This window comes from Gobio gobio (assembly GCF_949357685.1).
Source record: "Gobio gobio genome assembly, chromosome: 4".
In the NCBI taxonomy this organism is placed as follows: domain Eukaryota; kingdom Metazoa; phylum Chordata; class Actinopteri; order Cypriniformes; family Gobionidae; genus Gobio; species Gobio gobio.
In genome coordinates this window covers 25,536,708-25,556,344 of record NC_137100.1, presented here as the reverse complement: position 1 = coordinate 25,556,344, position 19,637 = coordinate 25,536,708, and the positions used below count along the sequence as shown (strand labels likewise).

At 36.8% G+C, this 19,637-nt stretch overlaps 1 protein-coding gene across 1 annotated transcript; it reads right to left on the bottom strand.

The window, feature by feature from the left end:
* Positions 1-1,766: 1,766 nt before the first annotated feature.
* hmgcra (3-hydroxy-3-methylglutaryl-CoA reductase a) lies at positions 1,767-11,414 on the bottom strand. The gene is made up of 20 exons (XM_079814679.1): positions 11,184-11,414; positions 9,982-10,171; positions 9,765-9,876; positions 9,591-9,678; positions 9,401-9,485; positions 8,899-9,004; positions 8,652-8,758; positions 8,456-8,575; positions 7,987-8,147; positions 7,473-7,714; positions 7,220-7,389; positions 6,714-6,908; positions 5,808-5,966; positions 5,487-5,644; positions 5,294-5,399; positions 4,996-5,166; positions 4,738-4,878; positions 4,461-4,619; positions 4,167-4,321; positions 1,767-2,996 (listed from the first exon to the last, which is right to left on the bottom strand). Exons 2-20 carry the CDS (start codon positions 10,144-10,146, stop codon positions 2,942-2,944), a joined length of 2,655 nt encoding a protein of 884 aa, XP_079670805.1. The 5' UTR covers positions 10,147-10,171; positions 11,184-11,414; the 3' UTR covers positions 1,767-2,941.
* Between the last annotated feature and the right edge of the window lie 8,223 nt (positions 11,415-19,637).

Sequence of the window (19,637 nt, the reverse complement as noted above, 5' to 3'; positions counted from 1 at the left end):
TTTTTACATTCTACTCAATTACATATTTCAAGTATATGTACTTTATCACTGTTTTTCTTTGGAAAACTTTTATTTCACTTCATTCCAAAGCATACTGTTGTACTTTTTACTGTACTACGTTTCATAATTAAAAGGTTTTTTTTACCTTTAATACTTAATTACATTAAAAATGTAGTACTTCCTTACTTGTCCTCAAGTAAAACTTTGAATTACTTTTACTTGAGTAAAAGTATACAGTACTACATTTTTTATGTAAATAACTATTAAATGATATTCAATATGAAACCTATAGTGCGGTACAAATTACAATATTACGGTTTGGAATGTTGTGAAGTAAAAGTTTTCCAAAGAAGAACACTGATAAAGTACATATACTTGAAAAATAAAATTACTTGGAAAGTAAAAATACTTAAAGGGTTAGTTCAATGACAGAATTTTCATTTTTTGGGTGAACTAACCCTTTAACTACTGTCCACCTCTGGCTTATTATAGGGTTAGTTGCATGCAACTATGTAGAATACAGCCATTTCTATAGTAACTAACTGTTACATAGGCTATAACAAGGACACTGTAAAATAGTGTTACTGCCTATAGAATCTTAAAGCCTTAGTTCACTTTAAAATAAAAGATAAAGGCCTTCTGAAGCGAAGCAATGTATTTGTGTAAGAAAAATATCCATATTTAACACATTCTAAAGTAACATATCTCTCTTCCGCCAGACCCACTTTCGTATTCATATGGAAAAAGCGTAACTGATACGACGTATGTTGTAGGACATGGCGTAAGCGTTTTGAACTGCGAGAGCCGTTGCACTTTCTTCGTAAGTTGAATACGGAAGGCGGTCCGGCGGAAGCTAGATATTTTACTTAAATAAAGTTTTAAATAGGAATATTTTTCTTACAAAAAACATCGATTCACTTCAGAAGGCCTTTATTAACCCCCCGTAGCCGTGAGATGTACGTTTATGATGGATGGGTGCACTTTTTTGGGGCTTCAAACCCTTGAGCCCCATACCATTAAAAGCTTGGAAACATCAGGATATGTATTAATTTAACTCCGATTGTGTTCGTCTGAAAGAAGGATGCTATATACACCTAGGATGGCATGAGAGTGAGTAAATCAGGGAGTAATTTTCATTTTAAAGTGAACTAGTCCTCTAAGGATGATTTGATGTGTTGTAGAGGTCCATACAGGAAGAATATCTCACAGTACGGTGGAATAAACCCTACTTTGTGAACTCTGCACTGTGCACAAGTGTTGGATCGTTTCCAATCACACTGAGCGCTGATGACTGACAAACCCATGGGCTGATACGGCATCATGAGTATGAGATAGGGGTTGCTATTCAAGATAAGCTTTAGGGGAGGAGTAACACAGTTAGTGCTCTGAGATTAACTTGTATGTGTGTAAAGCCTGTTTCATCCCTGCAGGTCTGTCTGGGCCTCGCTCGCTGAGGTTAAGCCAATAAGCAGTCAGTGTTCTGGTGAGATGTGATGCAGGGCGAGCTGATTGGCCGGTTCAGACATCTCACCACCATCAGGTCTCAAGCATACACATAGCCTTAAAATATAACAGCTATGCCTTTTTTAGACTCAAAGTTTAGTTTTAGTTTTTTAGCTTGTGTTAGAGAAGAAAATTGAGATAACGACATGATTCCTTTTGATTTCAACAGACAAGAATAAATAGTCATTTGCACAATGGCAAGTGGCAACCTACATTAATTTCCTATGGTAGAGAAATAATGAAAATATTAGCAACATTTTCTTAGTGTTTGTTTAGTATATTTAATTGGTTAAAGTTGCCGAAGTGAAAAGGATAATATGATCAATTCAAGCACAAGACAATGTATTATATATTTTCCTTTATTATAAAAAAATATACAAAACTTTGCAGTTTATTATTTATTTAATAATTTCAATTGTGCCTTTAGGGGAAAAAATAGCAAGCTTCCTTTCAGTGTCTTCAGCATGAAACATACACGTCTAAACATCAGCCAATCTTTTCCATTACATAAAAACCAGAACCAACTGAATAAAAGCCATTTCAAGCCTTCAGAAAGATGCATTGTGTTGTGTATTGTTACATAAACCCATTATTGTAGGTAAAGAAATCGGTAAATGAACAAAGAACTGAAACGTGGATCATAGCACCTTTTGAAATATTTGTCATGTCATGCCGTAGCACTACCCACTTTCAGTTACATAAGTCATTCAATACATTCCTGTGTCATAGAAAAAACAAATGTACATTCTGAAACGAGAAACACTACGATCACTGCTGACGGCAGCGTTTGGCAATTTCATAGTTGTTCTGTAATATTCTACATGTGTACCAACTAGTGAATCATAGTACTTAAACTCCTCTCTGTGTCAGTACTGTCTGTACCATTTCCCTTTCTAAGTGCAAAAAAGTCAACGTTCTCTTTTACTAATGTTGCTGTCCAGTTTGGCAACAAGTTGGCTAAGATATGCTCCCAGTTGCCATCACTATGAAATTAAAAAAGTACAAAATGCACTCTGTTTTAACCCATCCAGTCAGCCTTGTAAATGACCTGAACAACATTGATTTTAGAATACATATTATGTTATATGGCCTTTTTTATCTGTATTTTCCATCTGCTGTGGATCTAAGATCAGATTATTTGCTGTTCATAGTGAGTTAAGCTTGACAAAGCAGGCCTGGAAACAGCTTTCTTGCTCAAATATAATACAAAAAATTCCGGCTCTAGGCTTGTGAACACAGCTGGTCTTGATTCCAGTCTTTAATTTTTCAAAACTGATATTAAGACAACTCCTCTTTAACAGATCAGGGAAACCATGAACAGTCGTAAGTCTGTATTCCTTTTGCTGTCCTTGAAAATAATCTAAATTACTAATAATTTGTGCCTTGAAGATGAGATCCTCTTTCTTTATGGCCCTTTGCCTCTTCAACAGGCCACGTCTCAAGATGCCTGCTTAGTACATGTTCCTGGAGCTTCTTGCAAATTCACTTTTGATCTAAAGGCAAAATATAAAAAAGCAATTATACAGGTGTTTGCTGATGATTGCATTGTCAGTCTATTATTATTATATTATAATGTACTATATTTTAATTTGTAAGGTTATTTTATTTTTATGATATTAAGATTACGATTAGTATAATGATATATTGCTGTATATATATCAGTGTCGAGCTGTGACTTCTTTAACTGGGTATGATGAAAAAAGTGCCCGTTTTCTTTTTTTTAAAATTGAGAATTAAAAAAAATATATAATATAATAAATTGAAATAATGCAATGACTTTAACAAAAGCATAGACTATCGATTAACAACCTTTGATAGTTAGAGTATACATCTACTTACAGTAGCTAATAGCTAGGTCTGTCTTTAACAGTTTAAAAACATTTTTAAAAAAAATATTTTTTATATTTCCCTATGGAGAAAATGAAATACTATGAAAACAGTTTCAGTTATGACTTTTTTTTAGTTGATTGAATCTATTTAGTTTTATATCAAATACAACGTGACTTTCGTTTATCGAGATCTGACAACAACAGCACATTTTTCCGCTTGGGCGATTGATCCGCGGACAGCTTTTCCTGTGCATGAAATCCCCCATATGCCAGCAAATTAATGAGAATACGGGACAATGATGACGATACATAAGGGCGTAATCATGCTAGCATGTTTCCGGCATAAATTGGTACGTCTCTAACATGTTTCTAGCATGAATTTGCTCATATGTTTCAACAGGGCGTAGGCGCCAAAGCTATTGTAGATGTGCTTACCCTAAACTCTCCGTAACTGGCAGATTAAAATGACCATAGTTTGGCAAAATAAATGATGGACAGTTACATACGTATTACTAAAATTTTATCATGCAAGCTTTATGATACACCTCAAACAAGGGAATTTATAGTAATCTATAGTGTTAATATTAATTAGCGAGTCCACGAATAGCACATGATAGATTGACAGCACACCCCTAATATATATGAATAAAACTATACAATTAAATGAATATATTTTAATGTGAATTTCTTTTTATTTTTTAGATTGATTATTTTATACACGAAACCCACACAGACACAGGGTTAGGACCTTCTTGCTGTGAGGCAAGAGTGGCACCATATATATTAAATAATATTAAAGTAATGTTCTATTCATATTTTATAAAGAATTCTTACCTATTGTGAGTCATGTGACTTTTCACCAGGTGTCCGGCAGCTAGTGCAGACATGAGTGACAGCTCTCCTGCAAGCACGGTTGCACACACCACCATGGCAAGCTGTCGGGCATTTTCGCCCGGACACTCCTGACTGGCACCCAGAACACCTAACATCTGACAGGAAGACAGAGGAAGAATAAAACTGAATGAGATGCTATGAGAGTGGCTTTATCAACCGTACAATGAAACTAAAACATACGTCTGTCTTTCGTAAGTGTCAAATATTGATCCTGTATCAAATAGGCGTAAGTACCTGTAAACAGGCCTGCTGTGGAGGAAGGTTAGTGCCTCCGCCCACAGTGCCCAGCTCAATGGAAGGCATAGTACAGCTGATATAAAGATCCTCCCCGGTGGGGCCTGAGGCTTCCATTATAGTGATACAATTAGAGCTGCCCACTGTTTGCGCTGGGTCCTGTCAAGGACGAATTCAGTTGTAAACATCTGCATGTATTGTAACAATATAATCACACAGCACATCATTATCCGTATTAAAATCATACTTCAAACAATACAGCATTAATTTTTATTACCTGTCCACATGCAATATAGATAGCCGCTACAATGTTGGCAGCATGAGCGTTATAACCTCCGATGCTTCCAGCCATGGCAGATCCAACCAAGTTCTTGTTTATGTTCACGTCTACCAGGGCAGCAGTCGACGTCTTTAAAATCTACGCAAAAACACTTATGTGAGACTTAAAGTCTGGACTTTCATTCCAAAAACATACATTTACATCCAGTATGCAGCTTTTGTGGAACCTTTTGCTAAATATGATGTGGTTGTGTACCTCTTTGACAACTTTGGCTGGAATGGAGGTCTCACACACCACTGACTTGCCCCTGCCTTCAATCCAGTTGATGGCAGCAGGTTTTTTGTCAGTGCAGTAGTTTCCACTAACAGCCAAAACTTGAAGCTCTGGAAATTCCTCCTTGAGCCTGGTGAGAGCCTTTTCTGTGCCCTGGTGACCCAAGAGAAAAGAAAGATAAAAACTCAGCGAAGCAAAAGAAATGAATCATGTCAGGTCTGTTCATTTTAATATTTGCAGTGACCGTGCTTAACATTTTGTAAAATGCAAGTCAGCTTACTTTTGAGATCATGTTCATGCCCATTGCATCTCCAGTTTTGGACTGGAATCGAATGTACAGGTTGCGACTTGCCAGGCCAATCAGAAGCCTCTCTAATCGTGCAAACCTACACAAACAACACAAATATATGTTAAAAGATCATAATTAACTGCACTACCAAAATCAATCTGTTGAAAGTGAAATAGTCCCGTACCTGCTGGTCTGGTCAAAGGCCTCCTTGATGATCTTGAAGCCCTCAGTGCTCTCCAACCAGGCCTTGACTTCAGCCGCTTGACAAGCAGAAGGCAGACGCACCACCGGCCCTCTGGTCATTGCATCTGCAAGAACACGGCTACTGGCACCACCTGCCAACTGTGGGAGAGCCATTCACAACAGAGCATTAGATTCATGTGCTTTACACTAGACATTACGCAACTTTAGACTGGCGTTATATGCGTTTGCCTTCAGGTTCCCTTTGAGAACTAAAAAGAAATAGGAAAAACCAACTCATCTAGGGAAAAAAGATTTTGCTTACAGCAATAGCTCTGCAGCCTCTATTTGTGCTGGCAACTAGGCAGCCCTCAGTTGTTGCCATGGGGACCTGAAACTGCTTTCCATCCAATAGCAGAGGACCAGCAACCCCCACAGGGACTGGCATGTAACCAATGACGTTCTCGCAACATGTTCCCATCACCTGGAATAAAAAAAAACAAACATGAAAAATGTATGGGGCAGTTTCCATCAAAGACTCAAAAAACATAAATAAACCCCTACATTTTTGTTTCTTAGCCCAATTCAAAAGAGTCCACTCCCAAATTATGGTATCAAATTGGTTACGAGCCAAATTTTTATTAATAGGTATTGCTCGTTTTGGTATACATATCATTTTACAATTAAGCTATTACAATTGATAGTCTAGTCGTGAAGAATGCATTTCATTGAATAAAAGTGACAGCAAATAAATGCTGTTCTTCCGAACTTTTTTAATTCATGAAAGAATCTTAAAATGAATGTATCATAGTTTCCAAAAAAAAAGCAGCACAACTGTTTTCAACATTGATAATAATAAATGTTTTTTTGAGCAGCAAATCAGTATATTAGAATGATTTCTGAAGGATCATGTGACACTGAAGACTGAAGTAATGATGCTGAAATGATGCAGCTTTGTCATCACAGGAACAAATAGCATTTTTAAAATATATAAAAATAGAAATTCAATATTTTAAATTGTAATATTTTTACAGTATTACTGTTTTTACTGTATTTTTTATTTTAAGAAATGCTGCTTTTGTAAGCATAAGAGACTTATGCTCAAAAACATGAAATAATCTTATTGGATCACATCGTTTTGGACAAAATTAGGAAATGTTTTAACATTCCTAGTTTGTTCAAATCAATAAAGCACCACTAATTAAATGATGTATGATGTATCATCTCTTACCTTAGAGTAGTCATAGTTTTTATAAGGCAGGCAGGAGAGAGCTGAGGGCACTGGGAATTTGGGGGAGAGCATTTTTCTACGGATCATCACCCCTCTCTCAGGGGTCTCCATCATGGCCTCCAGTTTGTAAGCTGGGATGTGCTTTGAGTTCACCAAAACAATGACCTCTTCATCACTGAGGTACCGAGCGCCCATCTGCGGAGTCAGAAGAGGTGACACTCAAATACTCACACATACACTGTGATTACACTTGGATTTAGGTCTACTCTTAGAGAGGTAAATAGTTTCACTACATGCATCTGATCTCGTCTAACGTCATAAACTAATTGGCTAAAAGTAAGAGTGTAAAGAGGAAGAGGAGGATCTCATTAGAGATTACAGGGGTCAACCCTGCGGTAAAAAATAACTACAGGTTTCAACCCCACAGTGAACCCAGAGTTAATCTTTATGTTGGAAAGAAAAACAACAAGAGAAACAGTATCGCTGGGATATTTGACAACGCTTACATCTGGGTTTTTCAGAATGGACAGACAGTCTTCCACAGGTCTAGGTTCAGCAGGTACATTGATCGCAGGCTCCGACACATCAGCGTTTTCCTGAGTTTCATCCTCTCCCAGAACAAAATTATTTTTATGCTCAGGCTCTTTCGGGGCAGGCAGGGGCCGAATCACTAAATCTGAAAGAGAGAAATTGCTGTTAGATTCTATTATAGAGTGGTGGTTTTGAATGAAATGAACACAAAAATGAAGAGGGGAATACCTCTTTCCTCTTTGGTAACAACAGGAAGGGGAGTTGGGGTTTTCTCAGGCTTGCTAGAACAGGCGACCTCTTTCCTACAGCACTGATCAGGAGACCATTTCTGAGAGAGCAATGAGCTTGGAGTGGGGACTTTCAGGGACAGGGTAGATTCCATCTCCACCTGCTCGAAGAAAATGTACTTCACGGCCAGGAACAGGGCGAGACCCAGTGTGATCACCTGCTCAATGTCCATGCTGATCAACCTAAATGCACGGAATAAAATAATAATCACATCATCGTCTTATTATTGTTATTATTACTAAGGATGCATGATATATCAGTATCATATTGGTTATTAGCGGATATAGCTGTAAGATTAAACATAGAACTATGTATTTTAAACTATTGAACTTTAACCTAAAGAAAAACAAAACATTCAAACAATTGAAACTAGCAGTAGAACATATCCAAATATTAATGGGAAAAACCAGCATTAGTATTAATACAATGAATAAGACCTCTGAAGTGTGCCTACCTGGACAGGTAAAAGTGCCACAGGGGCATGTCTGGCTCAATCCTCTTGGGCACATTGTCATTCAGGCTCACTCCAACTTGAGAAAGATCAAGAGTTCCGTTACTTGACGCAGGATCGGCAATCCACCGGCTATGAGCGTGAACCATGACCAGGCCAAGAGACTGCAAATATTAAACATGATCCAGACCATTAGAGACCAAACCATAAATATAATAAATCCCAGTATCAAAAGATTCTGTTCCCTGTTCTGCTTTCCCTGAGTTCTGTTTGCTAGTTAGTTTCTATGGTTTCTGATTGAACCTGTTGTTCATTTAGTTACCCTTTTATCTCTGTATTTATACCCTTAATTTCCTTTGCTCTGTGTTGTCTTATTTTTACTTGGTTGATGTTTATAGCTTTCCTGTGTTCTCTTGCGTTCCTTGAATATTGTGATTAACTGTAACTGTAGTGTTTTTGGTTCAGTGTGTACCATGATCATTTTGACTCTTTGCGTGACAGGGTTAGGCTTGTTGTCCTCTTCCTCTTCCAGAACTCTAGCAAATTGACTCAGCTGCCAGATGGGTCGTCCCTCCCTGCTTTCTCTGGACACCTGTGTGAAAAAAGCATACATGTTAGAATATGTTCTAGTCTTCCTTTATGTGTTTTGCACAAATATTCGTACATACCTCCAACACAAGAGAGACACAGGCCGGGAAGAAGGTCATGAACACAAAGTAGTTAGCCAGGACAGACATACAGCCAAAGCAGCACATGATCTCAAGCTGTCGCACACCTGCAGGAAAACAACGCAAGGGCAAAATAAAGTTAAGTTTAACTTCAAATAAAGTTTATTGCTGCTGGGTTAAACAAATCTGTTTAATGTTAGCTCATTCCACCTGTGCTAATTGTCTCATATGGAAGGGTGAATTTTACCTGACATTGTCCCCACACCGATCACCAGGCACTCCACAAGGGCATCTAGAGTAAACGTGGGTCCTAAAACGGCCATTCCTTTGGCAATATTCTCTCTCACCTCATCCTGTAGGACAGCCAAAAAAGCCATTTACAAATACGCAAGACTGACATGATTAGTAGTATTTACTTAACACTCAGTTTAAAGGAATAGTTCACCCAAAAAAAATCATCATTTACTCACCCTCAAGTTGTTCCAAACCTGTATGAGTTTCTTTCTTCTGTTACCAGTAACCAGACAGTTGACGGCACCCATTGACTTCCATAGTGTTTTTTTTCCTACTATGGAAGTCAACTGTCTGGTTACCAACATTCTTTAAAATATCTTCTTTTTTGTTCAACAGAAGAAAGAAACTCATACAGGTTTGGAGTAAATTATGACAAAATGTAATCATTTTGTGTGGCCTATCCCTTTAATGTAACAAATGTATTTGGACTGAAAACAAGTGAAAAGGTGAAGTACCTGTGAGTTTGAACTCAATGCAAACTTTGCCAGAGCACATGCTTTGGAAAGGTCAATCAACAGCAGAAAGAATGGCAAGGCCTCACTGGGAATATTAATACAACATATAAACATAAAATATATGTACAAATAATTTTCCAAAGAAATACTTCTTATATTTCTAGGGAGAGTGATACACAAATGTACATACTTGAGGCCTGTCAGCTCCTTATCCAGGAAGTGAATCACAACCGTGCTGAACACAAAACTGGAAAATATTGTGAAAAGTCCTGCAATGCCTGAAATGGAAATTTCAAAATGTACAACTTACAACTTTACACTCACAAAATCCTTGTATTAACCAGGTGTAAAAGCTACAACTCACCCAATATATATTTGGATCCTAACTGTCGAAGATTTTGGAATTGAAAATAAATATAGACAATTGCTATGCATCTTGTGATTGTCAGGATAATGATATCGCTGCTTAGGATTTGCTGGAGACGAGATAAAAAACATAATATAATTTAGAGACAATAATATAATTAAACTTCACCTTTAACTGCCACTATGTAATTTATTTCCAAAGTAATTCATTGTACCTCCTCCAATTTGGGGCAATCAAAGTTCCACCCACAAATCTGGTCATTTCCAGTGAACATGTTCATGGACATCATGCAGATGGTGAGAGTCACAGTAGCCACAATGACTTCCCAAGGATGGGAGGCCACAAAGAGGCCGTGGATTCGGAAAAGTCTCGTCAGCATGATGAAGGTGTGTTACAGTCTCTTACTGTAGATGACAAAAGCAAAGAAGAAAAGACACTTGTTAAACAGGATTACAGTCAGTGACTGAATTTTGAATTACGAATGTTAGAAACATTTAAATTACTCCTAGATCATAACTTATATTTTAGTTAAAGTCAGCATTAAACTGAATTTGCGATAGTCTTTTCTTCCCTATTTTGACATATATACGAGTGAAATGGTTTCACAACAGAAGAAAAAATGTAGGACAGGACTTAATTTTGTCTATCAGGAATTAATTGGTTCAATGTCTTTTGGTATTGCAGTGATCTCATGAGTGACAAATAAGAATGATCTATTTAATTTCATGGTGACTTTAAAATGTATGTTTTTTAGTTGTAGTTGTTGTTTTTTTAAGATCTGTATTACCACAGTTACATTGTACAACAACATCAGATGGTGAGTGTAAAATTCAGAGTGTTAAATGCATATATGATGAGACAGTTACAGACAGTACCATCTGTTTCTGTATTTACAGTTTTGATTGTGATGACCAATGACCAGATTATAATGACTGATTCAATTTTAAATATATATATATATATATATATATATATATATATATATATATATATATATATATATATATATATATATATATATATATATATAAGATCTAATAGAAAAATAGAAATTACTACTTTTTGTATGTGGTTATAAGTGCGTACTTTTGTAATCATTAACCAAATGACTCACCTAAACACATCACATACTTTACTTAAAATTTACAATAAAAGCGTATCAATAAAAATGATATTGAATAAATACTCTTTATTCTGCACTTTGCATAATATCGTACAAAGATTATGACTTCATGTTCTACTTTCTTAGCATCTCCAACAATGATGATAAACCACCAGATGAGTCACTAATGCAATGATGCAGAAACGAAATTAAGGAAACTGACATTTAAAACACGCAACATGGATGACATAGTATATTAAGCAGGCATTTCTACAATGAAAGCTATTGCTGTAGATCTCGATGCAGGTACTTACCAGTGAAGATGAATGAGGGTAAAAGAATAAAAACACCAGGAGCAGATCACTGTAAAATCCTCCACATATGCGATTAAATAATTAAAAGCCTAAAAATTAACATTTAGCGATGATTTTCATAATTAGAGCGGCCGGAATAAATAAATACAGAGGACATTAATCCATATCCCGTCGTTTGAGACAGGACTCCGGTCGCTGACACCGGCATCCTCCTCTAGTTTATGAAGCGATGGCATGGCTCTGCGTCAGTAGAGTGACGAGCCAATCAAATCGTCGAACCATACAGATACGCGCGAAAACCACGCCCAATTTCCCTGTAAACTGCGTTGAGGGCGTGTCCTGACGGAGAACGCGTGATCTGGCCATCATTTGAAAAAAAAAAAATATCCGACCTTGGAACTGTATGCTGCAACAGATCTAAAATATAAAATACAAATAGCATTGGATTTTCCTATCAAACCCTCAATTCATCTTGGTTAACTTTTTTTAAAAATAAATAACATAATGATCTAATGTTGGTTTTGTTATACGTACATTTCAGAATTTCTGAGAAAATAAAAGCCATATGAACCAATATGGGTTTAATATAAAATGTAGTGTTTGTTTCGTAGTTTGGCCAACAAATACTTGCTCATATTTATGTAAAATTGCCTTGTATATGTATTTAAGATCTCTGGATTATTTTAATAGATTTATAAAGGGATTGGATTTATATAAAGATTATCATCAAATGTGCGTGCGTGTGCGTGATGGAGGGTTCTGGCGCTCTTGTATTTACATAAGTTGCTGCTGGACTTTAGAAACACCACGTCCCACTTGCATGATAAATTCTTCTCAGAACTGAACTACACTAAGTTTGCCTGGATTTTGACTTGTAGCATCATACAAAAGCAAAAGTAGACAACTGAAGAAACGCCCTGTTTGTCAGACATGATCACGTTCGAAGCTCCGAACAAGTGAATAAAGCAAAGAGAGCAGATTTTTAAAATATTTTTCAAAAATACAATTAATTGTATGTCGTTTTTTAATGAGGGGGAAAAAAGAGCACCTTTAAAAAGTAAATAATTAAGTTTATGAGTTATGAATTATTACTATTCTCTTTATAATTAGAAATTATAATATAATTGATCTTTATTTTGTCGAGACAGATTTTTAATAATAATAAAAACCCAATAAACAGTCGCGATCAGATTTCGATTTTGACCAATCAGATTAGAGAAACAATAGAATTACCCCCAATTTGGCGCCAAACAGCAACATCGATTAAAACAGACCTTCGTAGAAACCGTAGCCGAATTATTCCCAAAATACCCAGACATTAACTGTATCGTGTTGTTAAATGCAAACAAATATGGATTTAAACCAGGATGAGACCATCGCGACGGATGAGGACAGCGGTGAAGCCGACGAGAGCTTTTACCTCAGCAGGTCAACTGATTCACGGCTAACGTCTCGTTCTATATTTTCACCTAAAAAATGTAGCGAAAATTCCAGATTTGCAATGGTAACGACTTATTCATATATTTTTGTAGGTTAATGTTGACAGGATATCAGTTATCATCCCCCGTCGTCGTCTCTCCTGGTGTCCTGAGTGAAGGTATGACTGTGATCATGTTACCAAAATCAGCTTGTTCATTTTCGCCTTTGATCCTCTAAAAATTAATTTTAAATTATTATTATTAGTTTGTTAATTTTATGAAATGTCAGCGGTGCTTGTCCTGACAAAACTTGTAACCATGATGCGAGTGTGTTGTTATGCGGAATATGCGGTCCCAAAAACGATTGAAACGACTCGAGTCACTGTGAATGATTAATCTGTGACTCGAATCTTTTGATTCGGTTTGAGACCGGTTGGTTGAAGTGTTCTTGGCCAGCACCACTAATTATACTACAATTAACTGTAACGTTACAGTAACAGCTGCAGCTAAAGTAATCTCTTTGGTTGACAGAGATTTCTCCTCAGATTGGCCTGCATTGTTACAGCAGACAGCCAGTGTTAAACCAGACATCTACAACAGAACAAGTAGATTACATTATACTCTTCTAATAAAATCTGCACCTCTCCACTTCTACTTGCATTATGTTTTGATTATTTTTTATTATTATTATTTCACAATGAGCAGACTCATGGCACTGTGATTCCACCAGCAAACCATGAGCAGACTCATGGCACTGTGATTCCACCAGCAAATCTTATAGGGTTTGTACATCAACTGGAAAAATACAAATTCAACTGTAGAATTCGAAGAATAATAATTGGATTTGTTCTTTGTTTATCAGAGTTCAAACTGTTCTTAATGGAGGAGAAAGTTCTTCAGGAAGGGAAAGCGGTGAAGGTAACCCAGGTGATGTACAGTCTAAAAAAGTGAACTTTAAACAAGTTCCATAAAACCCACAAAAGCATTTAGTGCCTGGCAAATGAAGAATGCATCATTGTTAACTGGACATATAGATCTTCGAAACGTTCCGCCTGTCAGCTACGCACATGATCCACCCTGTTTCATGATTACAGCAATCCAATAAGCAGTTCAAACTTCTGATTTGTGACTAATTCTTATGTAACTTCTGCCCCCTAGTGGTGAGTCCCATTCCCATACATGGCAGCAACTTGGATGCTTTTCACCTGCAGTCTGGGACTTCTTTGAGACGTTCATCAAGAATAAGTGCCATGAATAGCGGAAAGAAAATTGAACCATTGGCCACAATGAAGAGTGCTCAACCACTTAATACTCAACACAGGTCAATGTTAAATACGCAATATGGAATTCACAGATTGTTAACTTTTATATTGTCGATTGCTAAAACATAAGGTAGGGTCTTAAACCATACAGAACATTTTATTTAAACCTGAAGATAAATAAAGCTTTCACATTATGAACATTTTAAAACAAAGAAATGTTATGATGTGAACATTTCTAGGGGTTAGTCTTAGCCAGCACCCTAGTTCAGTAGTCAGGGCACTTCAACTTTTGCTCCCTAAAAAGTCCCACAATGCACCGTGAAAACAAGGGATCTTCGATGCTCACAATGTTCCCTTAATGGAAGTTCTGAAGCATTAAAAACAAACAAACAACTCAATAGACAAGTGGAAATTAAGCAGTCAGTCAAGTTTACATTATTTAGTAAACTGATTTCCTCTTTAATAAAAAAAAAAGCATATAACAAGCACGATTAATGTAACCATTTTAAAGAAAAAAGGATGTTTTGTTATAGCTTTTGGAGCAAGGGTGCAATACCACAGCGTGTGACATAACGGTGTTGGTTTGCTCCATTGGCCAGTGAAGTAATATAAGCATTACTTTTTTAACACACGTTTTGAAATGGAGAAGATGGACTGTGGACTGTTGAGCCCATGATAAGTCAAATGGCTAATGCATATCTCTTAAGGATGTTACAAGCTGTGGTATTGCAAGAAGGTGGCGCCCTTGCTCCAACAAAACAACCTTTTTTCTTTAAAGTTCCCATGAACCGGAAGTTGCAACCAACTTTTCTCCAGTGTTGTGACGTATTTCCAAATTAAACTGACGTGGTTAAGGATATTCAAAACCAAGCCGTCAAGCTGACATCATCTGAGAAGGAACGCCATTCCAGTTTCAGATTTTAATCAAAGATTATCATGACAAAAAATTGTTTTCTGTGTATTAACTTGCACGGATTAATTGTTCACAATTAATTCACGGATTAATTGTGTACAATATTAATATGCGCTAACAAATTAAATAGGGTCAATTTTGATTTCATGATGACTTTAAAATGGTTACATTAATCGTGTTTGTTATATAATTATTTTATTAACATGGAAATCAGTTTACTAAATAATGTAAACTTGACTGACTGCTTCATTTCCACTTAAAAAAAAAAACTGTTATTTAATTATATTTCAGCATAAACATACATTGATAGACAAGTAGTAAACATAATGTAGTTATGCTGCCTTTGCGTGCTATTGGAATTATCGGAAATACGAGTTTCCTTGGTAAAAATTGCTCATGAACGCCCTCTGATGTCGTGTTTACCACTGGGAAGTTCGGAAATAATTTTGATACCAAAATTCCCGAGATGGGCGTGCCATAAACTTTAAACATGGTGGCGGGGAGAGTGAAAACAGCTAGGTCGTCTTGTCTTGTCATTAATGTAGTGCATATTTACATGTACAAGTAATCATTTGAAGCGTATTGTATGTTTTATACACAGCGAAAATAGCCTTCATTTGACTGAAATTACAGAATCGGCAGAAAGCGGACTATCTGGAATGTTTATATGGTTGTCAGTGCAAGTGACACTACATATGATGTTGGTTTTAATAAGATTTTCCCAATAAATAGGCAAGAATAAACCTGGTGTCCTCCATGATTCCCAGAGTACTCCCCCCGGTTAGGATAGGAATAGTTAGAACTAGAAGTGAGGAGATGGGGTTGTGGAGGGATGCTGATAAACTGTCAATGAACAGAGGTAAGTCTGCTATATATATAACTCCTATCTCGTTAATTGAGTTGATTAACTGAATGCGCTCCTCTCGTGTTAATTCGATTAGTTATCAGAACATGGTCCTCCCGAGATTTGTTAATAAAACAATTTAATTCACAGCTGAATGTTGAAGGGATATTTAACAATCAAAGGATTATCATAATGTACTTTAAATAGCATTACAAAAAAATTATGTTGGGAAAATATAATTTCTGCTGTTGCTCATAAATAGCAGTAGGGACGTATAATGAGAACATTTTTATTGTCACCGGAAATACACAATATACTGATTAGCCTAGGGAACTTGTGGTACCTATGTACCCTATGTCAATATTCCAATAATAAAAGTTGTGACAAATGATCATGTCATCAGTTATTAAAAAGTCAATCAAATTAGAAATATGCTAAATAGAAGCATTTTTAAGCATCATTTCAGACTTTTGGGCCCACTGTATGTTATTGATTTAATTCAGCTGTAATTGCTAAATCAGTAAAAAAATTACTGTTTGTAAACTTTATATTTCTGTGTATGTGCAGGTCACTGAAGGAGAGTCCAGACACTAAAGAGTGCAATAAAGGGTCCAATACGCCTACACATGAACAACAGACACTACTCAGTAAACCCTTCGTCAAACCAGGCAAGTGCTCAAACCTGACCACTAAAATTAAGCTAAATTTGTACACAAGTAACAGCATGTGTTCTTGTTGATTTTGCACAGAAATATGAAGTCATTCTAGAAACGTAATAACTTTCTTGACATTAGTACAAAGGCATACAGTATGTGTACCATATGAGGTACCCTTAGATCCCAAATTCTGTTCCATAGGTTTCCATGGCAACGGTGATATAAAACAAAAGACAGGGAGATTGCTATCACTTGAAAGCATTCACAAGCGGAATCGATTTGGGGAGACAAAGCTGCATTTAGCTGTGATGCGGGGAGACATTCGAGACGTCAACGATTTACTCACAGTTGGTGTTTCCGTTAATGTAACGGATTATGCAGGTATGACATGTTGGAGGATATCATAAAATTGTTAATTTCTCTATCAACCTTATTTTTAAAGTAAGAGAGGGTGCAGCCATTTGTAAGATGAATGTACGAGGTTTCCGGTGTCATCTGCTTCCAGTTATTTTAACGGGAAAAAGACCCATTATACTGCTTGATATTGCAAACTGGTATTTGTTATCATATTATTTTAATTTATTATCGTAATCATAAACACGTTGGTTTGTATCGCAAATAGTTTTACAATTTACTGCACTTTGTAATTCTTCTAGTTCAGGGGTTTCCAAACGTTTCAATTCCAGGACTCACTTAGACAAGTTTAATCTATATCAAGTGAAGTATGGGGGGTTAAAAATATCAACCTATGACAACAAAGTTCTTTGTACATAAATAATCCATCGGGTCATCGGGTTCATGATCAGATGTACTGCTGTATAATGCACATACAGTATATATTTCATTTGAAGAAGACGTGAACGTGCGCATTCACGCCATTGGCTCACGTTTGAAGCAACCTGATCTCAGAGAATTCCGTGAAATGAACACGGGCCCCTTAACTCAAAATCCAGTTTCACGGAATCGCCGAAAATTCCGTGGTGGGTCCACGGAAGGGTATGCCTATGTAAGTCAATGACAGTATACAGACGCGTTGGGCATGGTTATCATCATGAACCTATGATTTTGCCATTATGACATGGAGTGTGATTCTCGATTTAATCAGCCAGCATAATTTTATTTACAATTATTCTTTTTTTTATATTTACGGTATTTAGACACGTTTTGAACACATAACCCAATCCCTTCCCTAAACCTGCCCATTTGTGTATTATAAAAAACAGGATATAACAGGCAGATACGACTGCAGGCACAATTTATTCAAAAAGTACAAATATTCCAAGTGTCCCGAGGCCAAACGATTGGTTTATGTGAAGTAAATCCCCAAAAGCGATCAGCAGCGTCAAGTCCATCCGCCAAAGATCATAACACATTTCAAATTTTACCGCCGGAAGAAACGTTACGTCAGCTTTGACAGCATTGGCTGTCGTGTGTCTCGTGACCAATTGCATCATTACGTCGGCTTTGATTGTAAAATGCCATTGGCTCTCGTGTGTCTCGTGACAGATTACGTCATGCAAAAGAGTCGTGTGTATTATTTGAATGAGATATGAATGAGTGTGTTCACGGAGCGGCGGGATCATCATTTCAAAGATTAAAACATTAAGATCAACTCTGTTCTTTACATGAAGACATCGTGTGACTTCAGAAGACTTGGAATGCAACATGAGTTAATACTTTTATACTGTTTTTGGTCAGTTTTTGCAATAAATACCTGTGACTGTACTTGTATTTGCCTGTTATGTGTTTTATATTGTTGAGAGTGGGTAGGTTTAGGGTAGGAGTGGAGTTAGTTGCTCCAAAATATAAAAGTAGCCTATAAATATTCATAAAATCATGTCTACTTTTTACTGTCATTGACTTGCATAGGAATCTCTTCCGTAGACCCATCACAGAATTTTCGGCGATTCCGTGAAACTGACACGGATTTTGAGTTAAGGGGCCCGTGTTCATTTCACGGAATTCTGTAAGACCAGGTTGGTTTGAAGCATTAGACTAGATGATATGTCCATAAAAACTTGAAACACAGTCTGGATATGAACTGTGAACCACGCTGCGAGTGTTAAACTCATTGGGGTTTTCAGTACAGAAAATGCTGTCATACTCGTTCTGTATGATCTTTATTTTCCTTTTGGTAGGTAGCTGAATGCACATGGAGGAACGCAAAGAATGCACTCTTTAGACCATGTCTCTTACAGACAATAGTGCTGAGTTGAACAGATGACAGAGATGAATGAACAGACCCGAATCAGCCTTTTGTGACATTTGAATTCTCCTGTGTAATGCGAATGATATTCTTCTTGTTAATAATGGCGCACTGAGACGCTTAACCCTCTGCTGCTCTTCGTTTAGGGGTTGCATTGGTTGTCTTCCCGGTCATAAGTGACCGGACACCTAAAAATTAAACTTCCTCCACCCCAGTAAAACCAAAGCAATTTATTTTTCTTCAATAATATTTTTTCTTTTTAATTTTGTATTTTGAGATGATTTGATGGTATTTTTTTATATTTATGCAATAATTATGGTCTATTTTTGCCATTGAAAATTATACATATTTTTGGGGGGGGAATTAAAAAAAAAAAACATTTTTAATTATTGCAGTATTTCAGGTTAAAATAGAGACTAGGCCTTCCAAAAAAATTTTTTTTGAAGGCAGATTAGCGCCCTCTTTTGGAATTATTTAAGAAATCAGTTTCTCTTTCTCTTAAAGCCAATACGGAAGTGCCTTAAACTGCAATTCATCGACTGGCCGCTAGGGACAGGCTCCAGAAGGGAGCAGAATCTCATTGAGCCCCATGTTAAAATGGCCAACTTTACAGCAGAATAAAACATGTTTACAGCCTGGTACAAATTGTGGTTTTGGTCTATACGGCTAATTTTGCCCTTCATGACAACTGTGAGGGTGGTGAATTTTTTTATAACTCATTCGTTTACATTATATAAAGCATTAAAGTTCTCCATAATTAAGGGCGGGGCCACTTCGAGTGACCGGTGGATAGCCATTTATCTGCCGTCTGTTAGTCATCGCGTCACTTAAGCTCCGCCCACGCCCCGCCTTTTTGCCCATTTTCTGTTATCCGGGAGTGAAGAGCGATGACGCGCTGCCAAGATGGCAACAGCCATCTCGTCCATACTTTGCGCTTCAGAACGGCTCATCAGAATCCAATGGGTGACGTCACGGACACTACGTCCATATTTTTTTACAGTCTATGGTAATCACTAGAGGTCTCTATGGAGAGGCTTGAGTTTGAGGCTTGAATTCCCTAGTTCTCTTTTGAACACATTTAATGATTTTTTTTTTTGATGGATTTGAATAAATATAAAAAAAATCTCAAAGACTATTTATTATAAAGTTTTAGAT